The sequence below is a fragment of the Condylura cristata genome, unplaced genomic scaffold (assembly GCF_000260355.1).
Source record: "Condylura cristata isolate star-nosed mole 26May11 unplaced genomic scaffold, ConCri1.0 scaffold00028, whole genome shotgun sequence".
NCBI lineage: Eukaryota > Metazoa > Chordata > Mammalia > Eulipotyphla > Talpidae > Condylura > Condylura cristata.
Genome location: NW_004567129.1, coordinates 17642318 through 17660467, shown reverse-complemented (window position 1 = coordinate 17660467; position 18150 = coordinate 17642318). Strand labels below are relative to the sequence as shown.

The 18150-nt window shown below is 57.0% G+C and overlaps 2 protein-coding genes across 3 annotated transcripts; one reads left to right on the top strand and one right to left on the bottom strand.

Moving 5' to 3' along the window:
* Window positions 1–44: 44 nt before the first annotated feature.
* Window positions 45–2832, top strand: TMEM208 (transmembrane protein 208). The gene is made up of 6 exons (XM_004690480.2): window positions 45–156; window positions 773–868; window positions 1936–1995; window positions 2075–2211; window positions 2367–2451; window positions 2551–2832. Exons 1-6 carry the CDS (start codon window positions 151–153, stop codon window positions 2686–2688), a joined length of 522 nt encoding a protein of 173 aa, XP_004690537.1. The 5' UTR covers window positions 45–150; the 3' UTR covers window positions 2689–2832.
* Window positions 2833–2957: 125 nt separating this feature from the next.
* Window positions 2958–17528, bottom strand: FHOD1 (formin homology 2 domain containing 1). Of its 2 annotated transcripts, XM_012730743.1 has the most exons (24): window positions 17296–17528; window positions 10733–10839; window positions 10273–10337; window positions 9891–9958; window positions 9714–9819; window positions 9530–9624; window positions 9155–9266; window positions 8983–9077; window positions 8760–8903; window positions 8504–8649; window positions 8164–8415; window positions 8021–8044; window positions 7666–7719; window positions 6741–6856; window positions 6012–6646; window positions 5565–5720; window positions 5163–5345; window positions 4960–5079; window positions 4725–4886; window positions 4163–4353; window positions 3883–4075; window positions 3633–3795; window positions 3356–3556; window positions 2958–3282 (listed from the first exon to the last, which is right to left on the bottom strand). In XM_012730743.1, the coding sequence occupies exons 1-24, from the start codon at window positions 17494–17496 to the stop codon at window positions 3200–3202; spliced, it is 3672 nt and encodes a 1223-aa protein (XP_012586197.1). In that variant the 5' UTR covers window positions 17497–17528; the 3' UTR covers window positions 2958–3199. The 2 variants fall into 2 exon arrangements, with proteins under 2 accessions (XP_012586197.1, XP_012586198.1); XM_012730744.1 differs by lacking the exons at window positions 7666–7719; window positions 8021–8044.
* Window positions 17529–18150: the final 622 nt, after the last annotated feature.

Here is an 18150-nt window from a genome sequence, read left to right as displayed (position 1 = left end):
CGGGGCTTGTGAAGGAAGTGCCCCCACTTCCGTCTCAGTTGTGACGATTAAGGTCTGCACCGGAAGTGGCTGTTCTGCCGATGTGGTATCTACTGATTGCGGTTTCGGTCGCCCTCCCTCGTTTTCCTGGCTGGGTATTTGCGTCGCACCATGGCGGTAAGGAGGGCTGGTAGGGTGGGGTGCTCGTCGGCAAAGCGCTCCCACCCCGGAGCTGGGATTCTGAAAATAGGAAGAGTATTAAGAGAAGCGTGTCGGCTGAGATGAGGGGGGTGGGGCATCCAGTAATCGGACCGTAATAGAGCGAGGTTGGGAGTAAAAGGGTGTAGGACCGTATCGGAACCGGTGCCGGAGGCCGTGATCGTTGATAGAAATGAGAGGCCTGCGTGCGAACACCCTCAAGCATCAAATTAGATATGCATTATTCTAGCAGAGGCTGGAGAGGAGCACCATTCAGCTCCAGTCACTAGTTCCCGCGAAAAGGTCGTCGTCAGCTGGACGTTACTAGGGGAGCAGGACCTTACCAGTGGAGCAGGAGATCTCAAACTAGTGTTTGTGGGCCTATTCCCTGGGCAACAGAAGGCTGTAATAGCTAGTGGTGCTGGATGGATGGTATTAGCCCTCAGTAGGATACAATGGAGCAAGAATTAACATCCCAAGATTTGTGCTGGGTTCAAACACTATGAGGACATGGCTTAGGTGCAGTTGAAATTCTGTAACCAAAATGGTGGGAAGAGCGAGGAGGGTTCTACCACATTTAACTATTCCTCTGCAGCCTAAGGGAAAAGTGGGCACAAGAGGGAAGAAGCAGATATTTGAAGAGAACAGAGAGACTCTGAAGTTCTACCTACGGATCATACTGGGGGCCAATGTGAGTACTTGCCTCCTTGCTCTGGTGCCCACCCAAGGGCCCACAGTTCTCAGCTCTGTTTGGGGAGGGGGGGAGTGAAGGCAGTTTTGTTATAGGGCACCTCAATTCTGTTAGAGGACAGGGGGAGAGAAAGAGGCACCCTTGAAGCCCCAAAACCTGCCTGCTCTAAGTGGGTTCTGCCATCCGCTGCAACAAGACAAAACATATAAAGCTTTAATGAAAAGTGACTTTAATACAGTGAATATACAATGTGGAACACGAAGAATATAACTTCTAAATCAAACACCTGAAGTTACCCATCCCCTCGTGGGCAAAAGTCCACCGAAAAGGGATTGGCCCAAAGCAAGGCCTGAAAGCTGCCACAAGACTAAAGCACCTTCTGGCCGGGACCCATGGAAAAGGGTCAGAAATGGCCAGACAAATCTGGGAGGAAAAGAGCAAAATCAAAATCAATATAAACACTGCCATAGTTACCTCCCCCACAGGTATCTCACCCACATCTGCCTTAACCAGCCCAGGGTCAGGAAACAAGCCCAGTTTCTTCATCACATGCTTGCTTCTCTATGTGGCTTCCCTAGGTCTCTGTCTTATTCTCCATCTGGCTTCCTTCTCTCCTTCTCTCTTCTCCTTTCTCCTTTTTCTCCGCTCAGCTCCACCCTCCTTCTGGGTGGGGCAGGGAACCTGGAACTTCCCTTCTCCTAGGGACCACCCAGTTACGTTTGATATGGTATGCATCAACCAAGTCTCAAGAAGATCAGCTCCAATTAAGAAATGATCCTAGCATGGAGGAAGTGCCAGGTAGTAAAAACAAAAACAGAAGTGAAGGTGAGACTCCCAGCTGAACTTGAGAACCCTCCCCATCCTGCATACATGGGGACTTCTTTCCTGGACTGACATGTCAACAGGAAACTGAGCATTCAGGATTAAGGGATCAGGCCCCTTTTCCCCCTAGCGATATAAAACACAATCTGTTTCCTTCCACAGCTTTATCTAACTCTTGGTCAGTGTTGAGACCCAAGGTTTAGGTGTCGTTTTTGATAGCATTTTGATCCTGTGTCTACTTACAGGCCATTTACTGTCTTGTGACCTTGGTCTTCTTCTACTCATCTGCCTCATTTTGGGCCTGGGTAAGTGTCCCTTAACCTGGCAAGCGAGTGACTATTGAGTCAGTGACTGGCTTTTGATACTTCCATTTTTGCTTTGCAGATGGCCCTAGGCTTTAGTCTGGCGGTATACGGGGCCAGCTATCACTCTATGAGCTCGATGGCACGGGCAGCTTTCTCCGAGGATGGGGCCTTAATGGATGGTGGCATGGACCTCAACATGGAACAGGGCATGGCAGAGTGAGTGTCCCCCACCGCCAGCCCAGGTGAGCGGCCCCAGGGCTGGGGTGCCGGGGCCCAGATAGCCCAGACTACCTGCAGCTCAGGAGGGCGGAAGGGAACTGACCAGGGGCCTTCTGCTATGTCTGGCCCTGTAGCCTCCCGTCTGTCCACAGGCATCTCAAGGATGTGATCTTACTGACAGCCATCGTGCAAGTGCTCAGCTGCTTCTCCCTCTACGTCTGGTCCTTCTGGCTTCTGGTGTGTGGGATGTGGGGTTCCCAAGAAGGAGCTGGGGCATCTAACCCTTGTCCTCTTTTATCTTCTGCACCTGGCTTCAGGTTATCTTTTCTCTCCTAGGCTCCAGGCCGGGCTCTTTACCTCCTGTGGGTGAATGTGCTGGGCCCCTGGTTCACGGCAGACAGTGGTGCTCCAGCACCAGAGCACAACGAGAAACGGCAGCGCCGACAGGAGCGGCGGCAGATGAAGAGGTTATAGGCACTGACTTTGTGGCCACAGGCTGCTGGGCCCTGGGTGGCTCTATCAGGTATCATGGCCCTCATGCCAGGAGCATGGAGGGCCTAGTCCAGGGGCTAAAAGCAGTTGGAGGATACAATTGTTTAATAAATGACTTGGAATGTGGCTGGTGGTTTTGTGGGCAATAACAAGGGTTGAGGCAAGAAGAGCCAGTCGTTTGTTTTTCCCTTCTACCACCGACCCCCATGTGTCAGGTACCTTGAGAGAGGAAAAAGACTCTTGAATTGGCTAAGAGAACTTTATTATGGTCCATGCATTCAGGGGGTTCACACACACACACACACACACACACACGCATGCACACACACACATGCACAAACTCAGATAGGCGTATGTAACTAATACTGCTCAAGGTACTGGCCACTGAGTGGCCCTGGAGTTGAGAAGAGGCCCAGAATTCTGCTGTGGTCTCTCTCCCTCTGCAGTCTCTCATTGCAGCAGGACCCATACTGGTTTCCTGGAGGCAGCGCCTTCATACCTCCAGGCCAGGGCCCTTATTCAGTCCTAGTGCCTGCACCAGGTCCTCTCCGAGTCCAGTCTTCAGCGTCCGTCTCACTGCAGGGACAGAGCAGGGTTAGAGGGGGTTGATGGGGTGAAAGTGGGCACCAGGTATGTGGGGAGTACTCACAAGACTTGCGGTTGCCACGGGAACGCTTCCGTTCCCGAGCAGCTAAAGCCCGAGGGTTGCTCTTGGTCACTGACTGCACCAGCAGATCCATGATCTCATCAGAAGTGTCACTGGGTAAATTGGAGCCTGGGGATTCTTCTGGGGGTGCAGTGGAGGGTTCCATTGCAGTGGCCATGATTGGGGAACTGCTCTGGACCATGCCTGAGGAAGGCCAGAGAGGAAGGTCAGGCCAAGGAGGCGCCTTGTGTTCCTTGCCCCCAGGACCCACAGGGCCCACCTCTGCTGCGGCGGGCATGTGTAGGGTCCTCAGGCCTGCTGGTCAGCAGACTCTTCATGCTGGCATGACTGTCAGCATCCTCTCGGCCTGGCCCGCTTCCCACTGCCACTGGGACAGATGGGTTGCAGGGAGCTTCCCCAGCCACACTCGAGAACTTCTCTGTCTAGAAAGGGGACAGAGGTCAGCTGGGGTTATGGAAAGTTGGCAGGAAGGGCAGGGATGGCAGTCAAGCCCTGGAAGAGCGACCCACCTCGGTGATCATGCGACCCCGGGTCTTGTTGCGCTCACGGTACGTGGCCCGCTTCTTCTGCTGCTGCAGCACCCGTTCCCGGCAAGTACGATACTCCAGTGCGAACTCACGCAGAGTGTGGCAGAACTGCATGATGCGCACTTCCCGGGCTGCCTGTGCCGTGTAACCCAGGTAGAGCAGGAAGGCATGGAACCTGGCCGGGATGGGGGGCGGTGGTGAGTGATACTTGCGGTTTGAAGAACAGGAGTGGGGTCTGACCCCTCTCTGGCCATGCCTCCACCTGTTGCAGACACGGCGGTGTACCACCCTCAGCATGGCCACGCGGCGGGCACACTGGCCCAGGAAGTGGATAAGGCGGGTACGCAGGGCTGGCGCCAGTTCGTGCTTGGCCAGGCCCCGGAGACTCTCCTCAGCTGCCCGGCTCCGCCGTTCCAGTTGTCCCAGGTTCTCATTCAGCTCCTCAAAGTCCACCTGGGGAAGCAGGGTGTATATGGCCCCCCGCAACCTAAGGTTGTGAACTGGCCAGCCTAGGCCCTAGGACACAGATGCCTGATACTCATTCCACCCTTGAAAAATTCAGACAAGTCTGCTTGGGAGAGTGGAGACACAGGTTTCTTGTGGAAAGTGGTGGCTAAATGGACCCAAAGACAGTAGATAGAGCCAGGCCAATAGAGAAAGAGCTTTTTTTTTTTTTTTTTGCAGAGGACATAGCCTGTTGAATACCCACAGCCCTAGCAAGCTGTGCCACAGAACCCTAGCAGCCAGAAGGAGAGAAGCTGGGCCCAGGAATCAGTACCCCTTTACTCTGCCCAGTCTTGGTCCAGCCTCTAGCTGATGCTCACCTTAGCACAGCGGGTCAGAGCAGGGATTTCTGAGTAGAGGTCAGAGGAATCGGGCCTGGTCTGGAGCACCAAGGAGCAGAGATGGTGCAGCAGTGACTGCCGGTGCACTGTGTCCTTCACCTCTGACACCTTCTCCAGGTAGCTCAGCTCAAAGCCGCTGCTCTGAAAGGACCCTGTTTGAGTCTGGGCCTGATCAGCTCCAAAGTCCTGGCCTCCAACTCTCATATACTCTCACCTGGGAGCCATTGAGGAAATTGCCCACAGCTAGCAGAGTGGCCAGGATGCAGCGGAAGGTGGCATTTTGCACCAGCTGTTCCATGCCCACTTTGAGGTCAAACAGTGGCTCTGCAATCTCCTGATGTGGGAGGCCAGAGACTCAGATTGTGTGGTTGTCATGCTCAGCCCCCCACTGCCTACCCCATTCTGTGATCCAAGTACCCGCTCCATGCCATCATAATCCAGTTTGAAGGCCCAGAGTTGCAGACGGGCAGCCAGCCCCCCGATGGAGGCGAGGGTCATCAGGAAATTCTCAGCTGGGCCCAGGGGGATGTCAGGATTGGCCAGCTGGGCCTCCTCAATCTTCTGCCTCTCCTCCTCCGTGGGCAGCATGGTCAATAGCTTCTGAGGATGCAGCCACCACCCCATAGGGTGCTCAGTGCTGGCCTCAGGCCAGGGTCTTAATTTCTCCCTTTACCATCTGGGGGAGTCCCAGGGCCAAGGGAGTGTTCTGCAGAATCACCAAGCCCATGCCCACCAAGAAGGGAGAGGAAATGCCCACTGACCAAAGGAGAGGGTCAGACCTCCCACCTCCCTGCCACATTGCTAGCAGGGTATCCCCACCTCAATGCCATCCTTGCTGACAGCAAACTCATCAAAGTTGAGCAGGGCAGCCTTAATGACGTGGACAGGTGGTAGTGTGGTTAGGCCAATGTTGATGGCATTGCTGCGCTTGGGGTCCAGCACTACAGTCATGGTCCGGCGGCCCTCACCAGCTTTCTTTGAGATTGGGGGGAGGGCAGTGTAAGACTGGGAAAGGGACGAGCTGGGCTAACAGTCCACGGTGGCATCCCCAGGCCCTAACTGTAAGTAGCCAGTTGTGAGGCTCACCCCACAAATGGGGACCTGGCATATGTGAAGCCTTAAGACGAACTCAGATTAACAGGGCCCTATTAGTCCCTGATTGAGAGACCTCAGCCAGGTTCTTACTCTTGTTTCCCCATGTGGGAGGTGAGAGGCCAGCCATAGTCATTCAAAGGTTACCTTGTAGATGAGCGTGGATTTACCTACCTTGGAAGGCAGCACATCTTTGGCGCGGGACTCAAACAGGTGTTCCAGTCGGGCCGTGTCCACTGATACAGGCTCCAGTGAAGCCCACAGGGTAGGGCAGGGCCCAAAGCGGCTCCCAGAGCCCCCATGGCCCCCAACCAGTTTTAGCTCTCGCCAGAAGAGTTTTACTGTCTTCCTCTTGGCGGGGAGGGCTAGGCTGTCAGGTGCTGAGGAGGGAAGAGGGGCAGCTAGGGGTGGAGGTGGTGGGAATGGGCCTTTGATGGGTGGAGGAGGTAGGGGGGGAGGGGGGAAAGATGGAGGGGGGAGGGGCGGAGGAGGAGGGGGCCCTCCAGAGAGCAGGGGCAGTGGGGGTGGTGGAGGTGGGATTCCTGTGCCAGCCTCTGCAGCCTCCATGTCCAGCATGTCCTGGTCTTCATCCTCCCCCAGATCTGAGAAGTCCAGGTCCCCAATGCAGAGCTTGGATGAATGGGTAGGGAGCTCCTGGGTGGGCTGAACCTTGGGGCTTGGTGGGGCTGGTGGCTCCTTGGGCTCTGGCTCAAGACTCCGCTGGGCCCGGAGCAGGACTCGGGGGACAGGGCTATGGGATGTTCTGGGTACAGAGGTCAGCTCAGGGGAGCCCCATAGTTCCCGGGTATCTAGGAAAAGGAAAGCAATCATCAATTTCATGCCATCTGCACGCAGCAGTGCAGCAGGGCAGCAAGGCTAGGTTGTGCCCACCCACCTACGCACCTGGGTGCCCATCAGTCTCATCAGGCATGGCCCCAGCCAGTGCCTCCGCCCGGCCCTGAGCCAGCGCAGCCTGCTTCTCTGTTTCTGCCGCTGCCACATTCTCCAGGAACCGAGCTCTGGAGAGAAGCACTTGTCAGTGAGGTGTTCTGACATGGGACAGCCCAGGGTGGCGCACATGCCTTGCTGGGCCGCTGGGCTCTGCCCCCAGTTGCAGGCACACAAACACACAGAGAACAGTCCATGCGCTGAGCAGACCCAGGTCCTGCCCCCCAAGGCCAGCTCCTGTGGAGTGTCCACACTGGGGAGGGCCACTACCAGCCCAACATTCCCAGAGCAATGCAGGGAGGTCTACTCGGCTTGCAGCTACTCATGGTCACTGTTCTGATTCTAGACCTGGACACCTTGCAGGGGGAGAAGCCAGCTGACCCAACGCGCACAACAGAATGTGTCTCCCTCAGCGTGCCTGGGAGCTCGACAGCTATGGCCTGTACTCTGAAGTGAGCTATGAATCAGGCACTCATCTTATGCTGAAGTCATGAAGGTGACCCAGTTCTTTTGTGGTCGCTCCGGTCTCAGTCCCGGTCCTCCCCTCAGCCTTACTTTGTTCCTCTACCCGCACTCCATAGTGGCCCAGTTCTCCTCCCTGCCCTATTCCTGAACTGGGCCCCAGTTTGAGCGTCCATGTTCTCATCTTTGGGCTTAGCTATTAAGCTGTCATTTTCGAAGCATAGGGACCACTGTGACACCAGTGACCTGCTTCCCTATAGAGCAGTACCTCTCTGGGTAACCAAGATGGCACAAGTCTGGGAGAGCGGTGCCTGACTCTCCAGTTATGGCTGCATGAGGCCTGTGGGACCCCTGCTGGGGGAAGCAGTGCTGAAGCCCTGAGCGCAGGTAGGCCTGGCAGGCTGGCCTCTGTACTTACTCCTGCCTGGCCTGCCCAGTATGGGACTGGGGGACGGGTGGGCTCTCAGGGGCCCTGGGTGGGAGGGACAATAAGAGATGATATCAGGGGCCCCGTCCCAGCCTGGGTGGGAAGAGGAAGGGGAGGGGGAGTCATGACGTAGGAACAACACTGGAGATGGACAGACCGACATGAAGCAGGACAGTGTAAAGTGCCAAAGACAGAGCAGAACAAGAGCCAGGGGCTGAGGGACAGGCAGAGGACAGGAGGGAGACGAATGGCAAGTGGCACGGGCAGGTGGAATGCCAGAAAAAGACGAAATCTCAGGAGGATGAGGGCCACTCCGCGCAGAACCAGTCCTCCAGCACTCACTTACCAAACAGGAGCAGTTTGGTGAAGTCTGGAAAGAAAGAAAGAGAAAGCACGCGTTTGGGCAGAGGAGATGGAGAACCGGTGAAGGGGTGCAGAATGGAGGGACAGCTGGAAAGACTGTGGGGAGACCTTGAGCTCACAACTCACTTGTAGACGCTCCTCTCGCCGCTGTCTGTGGCCGAGGGCACCACTGAGATGGTGGGAAAGACACTCAGCGAAGACAGCCGGAGGCCAGAGGTAGGGCTTGCAGGGCTGGACGCAGGGCTGGAGGCGGGGCTGGACCGAGGGGCTGGCCTGCCGGGGGAGGGGCTTATCGGTGAGGCCGGGCTGGAGGCGGGGCCTGCCGGTAAAGCGGGGCTGGTAGAGGCGGGGCCAATCGGTGAGGCTGGTCCTGTGGGGCTGGAGGCACCGCGGGCATGTCAGGAGAGGAGGCTCTGCCGGGCAGACCCACTCTTCTGCATCTGCTTAGGCCTTTCTTAGTTCTTACCCAGGCTCTGGGGTGCGCGAGGGGCAGCCCCCACCTTCTAGAGATCGGCGGCTCCTTTTGCCCTCCTCTGAAGAAGGTTTTCGGCGCTCCCGCCGCCCACCTGCAGCAGCTTCTTCAATGTCCCCGTCCTCCAACCGAAGGGCGCTCTGGCAGAGGTGGGCCAGATGTGAACCTCTGAGGCCCAGGTAGGTGGGTGGTGTGCCGGGGAACTGCACTCAGTCCCCACCCGAAGGGGGGCCCTAACAGCCCAGCCCACCTCGTAGAGCACAAGCTGCGTGCGCAGGTCTATGTCAACGCCCAGAGTGTTCAAGTGGCGCTGGACCAGGGTCTCCATGCCCTGCTGCTCCAGGGCATCCGTCACGTCATAGAAGGAGTCCTGATCTGGAAGAGCCGCCAGTGTCTAGTGGACGGGGAAGTTCAGAAGTCAGGAGGCTGAGGGGTCCACAGTTGGCATGTGGTTCTCTCCCCCTCCCACACACCTTGTTGATGAGGGTGACCGTGTACACCAGCAGCTCCGAATCACAGCCATTCTTCTCCTCCAGGATGGACACCAGGTTGGCCCAGGGGAGAGTGCCTGCCACACGGAAGGGGACACAGTCACCCAGGGACAGGTAGGAGAGAACGGTGGGGGAGGGATGGGGGGCATCTAACCAGTGGTGCTGGCCACGGAGTTGACTGCACGGATGAAGAGCGGCGCGTTGTTTTCAGAGTACTCCACAAACACCAGCAGCAACTTCAGGGCTGTCTTCACCACCAAGCGGGACTGGGGGAACAGTGATCCCATGAGTAGGGATTGGGCCAGACTTGTGCCAGCTCCTGGTGTGTGGTGGGCGAGGGTGCCTGGGGTTGAACCCAGAGAGGAGAGTCTGGGCAGAAAGACTGGTTCCGGTCCCAGACGCCAAGCGCTTTCTAGGCCCAGAAAGCTTTCTAGACACCCTCCACTGTAGCCTGCTTTGCAGACGAGGGCAAAGCGGTGCAGCACAGGCAGGAGGTAAAGGGAGCATGGCTGGGCAGAGGGCCGCTTACCGGACTGGCACACAGTGTATACAGCCATTGCACAGTCTCGCTGTGGGCCACCACCCCCAGCATCCCATCCACGAAAAGCATCAGCTGGCCTAGTGCTGGGGACACAGGGGCAAGAGGAGGTCAGCAAGGGGCCACTGAGGGGGTCAGCAAGCGTCGTGGGGGCAGGGGCAGGCGTGGGGCTCACCTCTCAGGATGTAAGTCTGGTAGTTGTGGTCGGCAGCAGCACCCACACGGGTGAGGCAGCTCAGTCCCTCTGAGTGTACGAATTCAGGCACTAGATCCTTGTCCTCCTGGAGGTACCACGGAAAGTTTAGGGGGGGTAGGGCTGCACCCCCAACCCCAGCCCACCTCTGGGCCTCACCTGGAAGATCTGTTTTAGTGAGAAGAGGGAACGACGGAGCTCTGGGCCACTGGAGCTGTACAACTTCTCTGCAAAGGATTGGCGGGCATGGGACCTCAAGGAGTCGCAGACAGCCTGGCCTGCTGCGACACAGCCACTGCCCCCTTCAAGACATACCCTTTCCCTGAACCTCCCACCTCTGCCTCCTCCACTCCCTGACTCTGGCTAACCACTAGTTAGGCTGCAGCATTAGCCCTGGCCTGGAAAGAGAGGTCAGGATAGGAATGAGGAGGGGTCACATATCCTGCTTCTCACATGCCCTGTGCGTTGTCCAGCACTGACCTGAAAGAAACTGAGCCCGGGCTGTGGGGGTTGCTGGGCATGGAGGCCCACACACACTCACCCAAGATGGCATTGACCCTCACAGAGAGTTGGGTCCGCAGAATCAGTGTAGGCTTCCGCCCTTTGCTGGAATCAAGCAGCTTAGTCAGCAGCTCCAAGACCATTCCTCAGGGTCCCAACCCCCACACCAAGGCAGCCAAAGCCCTCCCTGCAAGCCAACCCTGGCCCAGCTCCTTCCTCCCCAGCTGCTCCTAGCAGGTCCCAGGGTTGTCTAGAGAGGAGGGCTTGTGCAAACACAGGTATCTCAGTTATGTAGAAGAGCCCTCTCCCCCACTCCCATCCCAGGCAGCAGGTAACACCGGCCAGGCCTTGACATTCCCCTGGCACAGTTCCCCAAGCAGTAGGAGGGACCCACAGCTCGGCCTAGAGATTAGGTGTCTCGGCTGCTGATACAGGCACCAGCCCCCGGTGAGGGCAAGGATGTCTCCCAGCCTTTCCGCCCTGTCCCCACCAGCTCTGACCTGATCTCTTCATAGAAGCCCTCCAGCATCTCCCGCTGTTCTTCAAGGGACAGCTCAGGGTCCAGGTAAAATCCAGAAGGAGACACTTGCAGGGCACAGTCCTCTAGCTGGGGACAAAGGGGACAGCTGTTAGGGCTGGGGAAGGGCTGGCAAGGGTCTGTATGGACACCCCATGATCTCCTATCCCACTTGGGGTGATGGCAGAGAGGCACAGCGCCAGAGGCCACCTGCATCATATGTTCCTTCAACAGTCATTACTCATGCAGCAAACATGTGCAAAGTCACCTCAGGTGCCAGGCTTTCTTGCTTTGTTTGTACTGTGTTTTCTCCTGGCGAACACTTACCCCATTCTTTAGGTTCATGTTAGAGAACACCTGTTGGAATGCCTTCCCGGATTCCTGGCCAGTGCTGTGCAGCCCGCTCCACCTGAGAGTGACCCCTCCTGTGGCTTCCGTGACATCCTTGACACCAGCGTCCACCCCCGTGAACCTGAGGCTCTGTGGGCTCAGGCACTGTGTGCTGTACCCTGGGCTCTCTCTGCAGAGCCCACACAGCCCTTGGAACATGGGAGCGCTTACTACATGTCTGCTGAGCTAGTAAACATGAATGAGGAAGGGGAATGGAGAGAAGATGGGAGGAAGTTCCTGCCTTCGAGGAAGTTCACAGCCCTGTGGGGTGATAAACTGTGACCACAAAACATTCAAGCCCAAGGGGAAAGTGTTAAGAATGATGGGAGGTGCAAACCAGCTGGGAGGTAGGGGTATTGGGGTGTGTATGTGTGTCTGAATAGAACAGTGATGAGTGGGGACTAATTCATAGGCTCCCCAGTCTCTCCAGGACTCAGGGTCTCTGCCCTTTCCCCATAAGGGCTACAATCACAACAGTCCTGACTGGACCTTAGAGGCCACCTATGACCTATTAAGAATCAAATTTCAGAGTGTGATTCAATCAGTCTATAGAAGGACCCTGAAGTCAGCCTTTGGGACAAAAAGGTGTATGCGCCATTCATGTGTCTGCGTCATCTCCCTCCCTCCAGTCTGGCGCCCCTGTGCAGCTGCGCTGTGACACTCAGCCCTTAGCGGAGGCCTGCAGAGAGGCCACGAAGTGCTTTTGGAGTCTGAGAGCAGCACGGTTCTTCTCCTGGTCACGTCCCCCTGAGCACAGTGCTATGCAGGGCTCAGCAAAGTCTCCTTGATAGGAGTCATCCCACTCTTTGAGGTACCCTGGCCCAAGGTGAACCCCCCCCTCCTACAGAGCGGAGGTCTTCTAGCCGCCATCTCACTGGCAAAGTTCACCCCAGCAACTCTCCTGCTGTTTTACCAGCCTGCCTGCTCTGGGCCATGTCTAAGAGTTTCCACCTGCCCCTCATCCCCTGGGCGAGGAGAAGGAGTCCAGCTCCTGCCCCCCCAGCCCTCCCTCTGTTAGCACCCCTGCTCATCCTGAGAACCTGACCCAGTTCCTTCCTGGCAGTTCAGCATGTGGGGGCCTTAGGTGACACCTCCCCCCAACACCTCCCCACCCCCGCCAGGGACATGGGACATAGGACAAACACTCCAGCCTGTTCTCTGTCCCACTTCCTGCCTGGCTGCCTGCCCTCCCTCTGGGCGCCGGGGCGGGCCTGGGCCTCTCTCCCTTCCCAGGAGCAGAGTCATCTTCTCCAGGCCCTGCAGGGATCAGGTTTGAGAGGAGGTGGCTAGGCCCCAGGGCTAGGGTACTTCTTCCAGGACCAGTTGAGGGCAACCCACATTTCTCTGATCCCACTGATTCCATGCATGACTCAGCAATCTCATCCCCACCCTGCCCCCCACCCTAGGCACAGAGGATCACCCTCCACCTTGGCCTGGAGAATCCCCAGACCCTAGAGAAACATCTCCCCCACAACCACACAGCCCCAATGGCTCCCAAAGCATACACTCATTCAAACGTTCACAGACCAGGCAGGCTTTAGCTGCTGAGGACAGAGCCACTAATAAGACACTGCTTCTGCCTTCCCTTCCTTCAAGCCCAGAGGGGGAGGCAGACAGACTTAACTCAGAAAAAGCTCACAAATAAATGTACAATCCCCACTGCCAAGGGTGATAAGAAAGGTGGGGGATGGAGTGCTGTAACGATAAATGCTGGAGGGTGATCAGATTATACCTGGTGACTTCTTACCTATCTAGGTATATGACCTGATAAATACATGTGAATGTACAGACACACGCACACTGGCCTGCACTGGTCCCAGCAGTGCACCTTCAGAAAGTCCAGGCCTCGCATGCTCTCCACTTGCTTGCACATTTGTAGTTTGGACCCCTGGTAAGCAGAGAGGGGCCCTCTCCATGCAGGGACTCCCTGTGGTGCCCGCATCCACTTGGTTCTAGACCTGAGTCTTCCACCATCCCGGCTACCTTGGAGAAGCAACTCCTTCATGATGGTAGCTACGGACCGCTCACCACTTCACCTGCCCAGGCCCGCCAGGTCCTCATTGCTGGGGGTTGGTTCAGGACAGTGCCCCTCTCCAGCTTTATGTCCTGGGTTGGAGGTGGGGGGTGGTAGTGGGTCGGGAGAGGCAAGTAGCAAAGAGCAGAGTTTCAGCTGGGTGGTGCTTATCCCTCACACCTCTGGCCGGTCGGGTCAGTCCGTGGTTTGAAAGCCAAACTCTGGACTTTGTTTCTCACACCCTGGGGCAGGGCCAGGCTGGAGTTAGCCCAGCCTCAGCCCCAGTGGAGAGTGCTTAGTTAGGGTCAGCGCACAGTGAGGGCCCACATCCATGACTGCCCCCCTGGCTCTTGTCTTTCACACTCCCCTGCTATCTATCTTAGGGTGTAGTCCTTTCCCCATTCGCTTCAGGCTCAGCCCTGACTTCAGCCTCCAGCCTACATTTCTCTTGATCTCTCGACTCAGATTATTCTAGCAGCTGAAACCAACTAGTTACATATGGTTTAGAAGCAGGGCCAAATTTAGGAGACCATAGTGATCACTCCCCAATATTTTTTATAACAGTGTTATTAGGTGAGAATGAACATGCCCAGCCAGAGCACAAGGAAGATGGGGCAGAGGGCAGAACTAGCTGCTGAGGGAGCCCTACTGTAGGAAGTAAGCCGCTAACTGCCTTTTCTTCTCCTTTTATAAACACAAGACCCTGTGCTCTGAAGTCCTTCCTTGTTCTTCGGTCTCCAACTAGACTGTGGCTTCCTGATTGAGATGATGCGATGGGCCTTGAGGGGACCCCACACTTGCCGCCTTTGTGCACACATCATTAGATTTTCCTGAGAAATCCATTACAGGTGAGGAAACCAAGGTTCAGGAAGTCAGATTTTTGCCCCAGCCTGCATAAGTGGGAATGGATTTGGGCTAACTGACCGGGGCCTTGGGCAGGTGGACTCTGGAAATCCTGCAGGGGAGATGGTGAGAGGCTTGGGCTGGCGGGTTATCAAGCGCTGGAGATTGCCCCTCAGCTTTCTGGACTGATAAATACCCGAACTGGTTCTCCCAGTTGCAAGGGAAAATGAGTGAACACACAGACATCACACATGCTGGGAAATAGTGCCAGCTTCTGCCCAAAGGGCGCCTAGGTCCTGGCACCCTCCACTAGGCTGTAGCCCAGGACCCCTAGCCCAGGATGACCAGCAAATTGGCCATGCCAGCTCCAGGGAAGACTGGGAGGGAGCCATGACTCATGCCTACATACCATACTGCCTCCCAAAGAGGACTCCCTGTCAGGCTCAGTTCATCACCAGAGATTCCTATATTACCCTTAACAATATTCTGGGACACCCCTCTTGGCCCTGCCCTAACAATTCAGGTTCACACTTTAGGACCCTAACCACAAATACTTCTGAGAGGTAAACTGAGGCTGGAGTAAGGAAGGGCAAGTGTCATTTAGGACAGTGCCATCCCTGTCCTACCCTGATCTCTTGCTATAGCTGGGGATTTTCACTGGCAATGAGCAGATTTCTAGGGTTACCCCTGCTGCTAGGAATAGAGGAACCCTCTGCCTTTTGTATTAGGGTCAGAGCAGTACCCCAGGCCCCCTGGGCAAAAGTGCCTAGGCAAAAGTCAGTGTTTTACCAGACGTGGGAGGGCCTTTGGGTATGAGGGAGCAGCTCCTGAGGTACCGCCCATAAAGGCAAAGAAACCTGGAGGGCCACTCTGAGTAAGGCGCACAGATGTAAGGCCTGAGAGCTGTTCCCTCCTGCCCTGGCCAGAGGCAGATGTCTGAACTGGGAGAGGTTCCTACACAGAGAGAAGAGAGGTATTCCTAAGTTCCCTTGAGGACACCAGGCAGGGCCTAGGCACTGCCAGGACCCTCCCCCCAGGGTCAGGAGATGAGTCAGGAGCTTCCTCCTAGACTGGGCGGAAATGAGCAAGGCCTTCTCAGGCCTGAAAACTCTGAATCCTTTTAAAAAGAAGGCCCCTGGGAACTCTAGAGGCTAGGCCCAGCTCACTGGGATATGTGGAGGATATGTGGGCCCATAGAGAAAGTGGGCCAGGCCTCTGTACATCCCCAGGGAAGGCCAGGGATGATGGGAGTCAGTGCCCAGAGTGGGCAAGCAGATGACTCTTGGCTGTTTCCCATTCTTTTGCAGGACAGCTGTCCATAGGACAGGGCATTAGTAGAGGAAATCCCCTCCTCTTATTTCTGCCTGGGAGGGAGACACTTGGGTTTCTGGGTCACTTCTTCCCTCTAGAGGGCTATCAGGCAGGCCTGAGTCATGTCTGTGCCCCTGGGGCACCCACTCCTAGGACTAGGGGAAGAACCAGCTGTTGACATTTCCTGCAAGGAGGAGCCCTGTTCCCTCTCCCTCAGCTCTCTGAAGTCCCTGCCCCTACCCTATTCTCAGCCCTTCTTCCTCCAGCCTCCAGCCTTCTATTTTGGGGCTGTGGTCACAGTTTATATTTGGGATGCACACAACACTACATCTGGCCATTCCTGGCAGCACTGCCAGCACTAGGGAGTCCTGGCTCCAATCACCTTGTAACCCAGTATGCCCCCCCATGCTGCCAGTGGGGTGCCAGATACTTGAGGTGGGCAATCTGGAAAGTGGAGAGACCAGGAAGACTGAGTTGGGGGTGGGAGATTTAATACATTCTCTGAGCTCAGTAGTGTCCTCAGCTAGAGGCAGAGGGCAGAGCAATGTGCTTTCTTGTAGTCGCCCTCCTTAGCCTACTCCTAGTTGGGAAGAGGGATGTCAGGGCTGGGTCCTGTCCCAGTGTGGGGATCAGGGGGAGTGGAGGAATACAATTTTCTTCCTAGAGCTCCAGCCTCACTTTGGCACCAGGAGTTCCAGGAGTCCTGAGGCAAGACCTCCTCTCTCCCCAGCCCCACTCCTGAATGGGGGGGGGCGTTCTCTGTGTGTTTCTCCCAGGCCCACCTCGGTTTCGCCCTTTTAACAGGGCACAGCAAAGGAAGGGTGTGCATTTGCATCGAAACTCTGGGGTGGGCAGAGTGCTGCAGCCTTCAAGCTTTGCCCCAACATGCGCCACTCCTCAAGCCAATATTCTCACCACCCTCTTCCCAGCTCTCGGAGGCGGGGCAGACTTGCAGCGAGAGGAATGCAGGCTTGGGGGCCCGGCGCCCGGGGCACATTCCAAGGGAGACCCCGGGCCTGGGGGGCAAGTTTGCGCAACTCCGCGTCCAGCCACCGCCGGGAGCAAAAGAAGGGCACCCCATCAACTCTCTCTCTTCCGGCTCACCACTCGGTGCAGACCGGCTGGCGGAGAACCCGGGGGGTGGCGTGGGGGTGGTGTGTGCCTCCCAGAGTCCAGGCCCGGAAACCCTGCGCTCCGGAAAGGGATGCCTGAGGGGGGCTGAGCGGGAGGGGAGGTAGGGCCGGCCATCTGGAAAAGGGCCTCTCCGGGCGCGGTGCACTCACTAGTCGACTCCCCGGCGCAAGCAAACTAGGGCAGGCCCGAAGTTTAAAATTAGCCCGGCCCGCCCTCTCCCTCCCAGCAGTCGGCTAGCAGCGGCGGGTGTACGGGATGATGGCGCGGTGACTCAAAGGGCTTTTCCAGCAGTGCACGACGAGTGCCCGGCCAGGTCGCTTCCCGGGGACTCCCCACTCCCGGAGAAATCTTTGCTTGGCGGGCCCACCCAGGCCGGCGCCCCACCTACGAAGGGCACTACTATCTGACTGGGCCCAATCCAGCCTTCGTCACCTCGAATGGCCCGCCCCGGGCCCGCCCCCCCCCCGTGGGCCCGCCCACAACTTACCTGAGCAGGTGGAAGCTAGTCGCTCCCCAGCTCGGCCCCTGGATCCGCTACTATCCAAACCCCTGCGGTCAATCTATCCCGGGCAGACAGGCAGCTAGTGGATCCCAAGCACCTCCCCAGGTGGGCCGCAGTGCACGGGGCAGCCAGGGTAGCCAGACCACAAGCACCATCTCCCTTCCTCAGCTTTCCCTTAACTTGGGAGGCGTCGCTCACAGGGAAGGTAGCATGCATCTGGGGCCCTCGGTAGGAGACTTACCCGGAGGAGCGTCACCGCTTCTGCCTCTCCCTGAGAGGCACCTCCCAAAGGCTTTCATGGCGCCAACCCTGAGCCCTCGATCTCCACCCGCCTTTCTCCAGGCCCCCTCACCTTGAGCGGCGCCCCCAAGAGACGGTGCAGCGCTGGTATCTGCGCGCCCAGAGGCAGCGCCCCGTCCAGGCTGCAGGTGGGGGCCCGGCGAGGCTCGGGAAAGTTGGCACATGAGAAAGGGTCGGTGTCCTCCAGGTACTGCACCCTCACGGTCACCACAGATACCGGCTCCCCTTCCCCGGGGTCTTCCCCGCCCGCCATGGCTCTGCCACTGACTCGCGCTGCGCGCCTCCGGGCGGGTCCCCGCCCCGCCGCGTCTACCCTAAGAACTGCAGTCCTCCCTGGCTGGGCGGGGCTCGAGCCTGGGCGCAGCTAAGTGGGCGGGGCCTAGAAAGGGGTGGGGCCGAGTTCTGGGAGCGGGCATCCACAGCGGTGGGGCCAGCCTCTGAGCCCGCGGGATAGTGACCCCATTTGGTTCACTGGCTGGGCGGGCGAGAAAATCGGGCTCGCGCTCTGCCTTCAAAGGGCGGGGAGGGTTTCCGTGTGCTTGAGGGTCTTGAGGGAGGGACTTTCTTTCAGAGATTGTTTTTGGGCAGGTAGGATGGAAGTCTTTCAGATGTTAGCTGGCCAGATGGCCCTAATTCCTTAAATTTGAGGGTTGAAGTGGGCGGGTTTCTCTTATTCTGGGGAAAGCAGGAGATGTCCCACTCAGTTTGGAGTGAGAAGTGAAAACAGATTTTTATTTCAAGAAAAAGTTGGTATCATTTCCCTTTCAGTTGGGGGGGAAGGAGAGGGGCAGGTAACCCTCAGTTCTAGGAAAAAGATGGGTGACTCAGTTTGATGGAGATGTTTGTGGGCTGAAATAATGATCTCAGTAATAGGGATAATTAAAAAAAGAGATTATCGGATAATCCA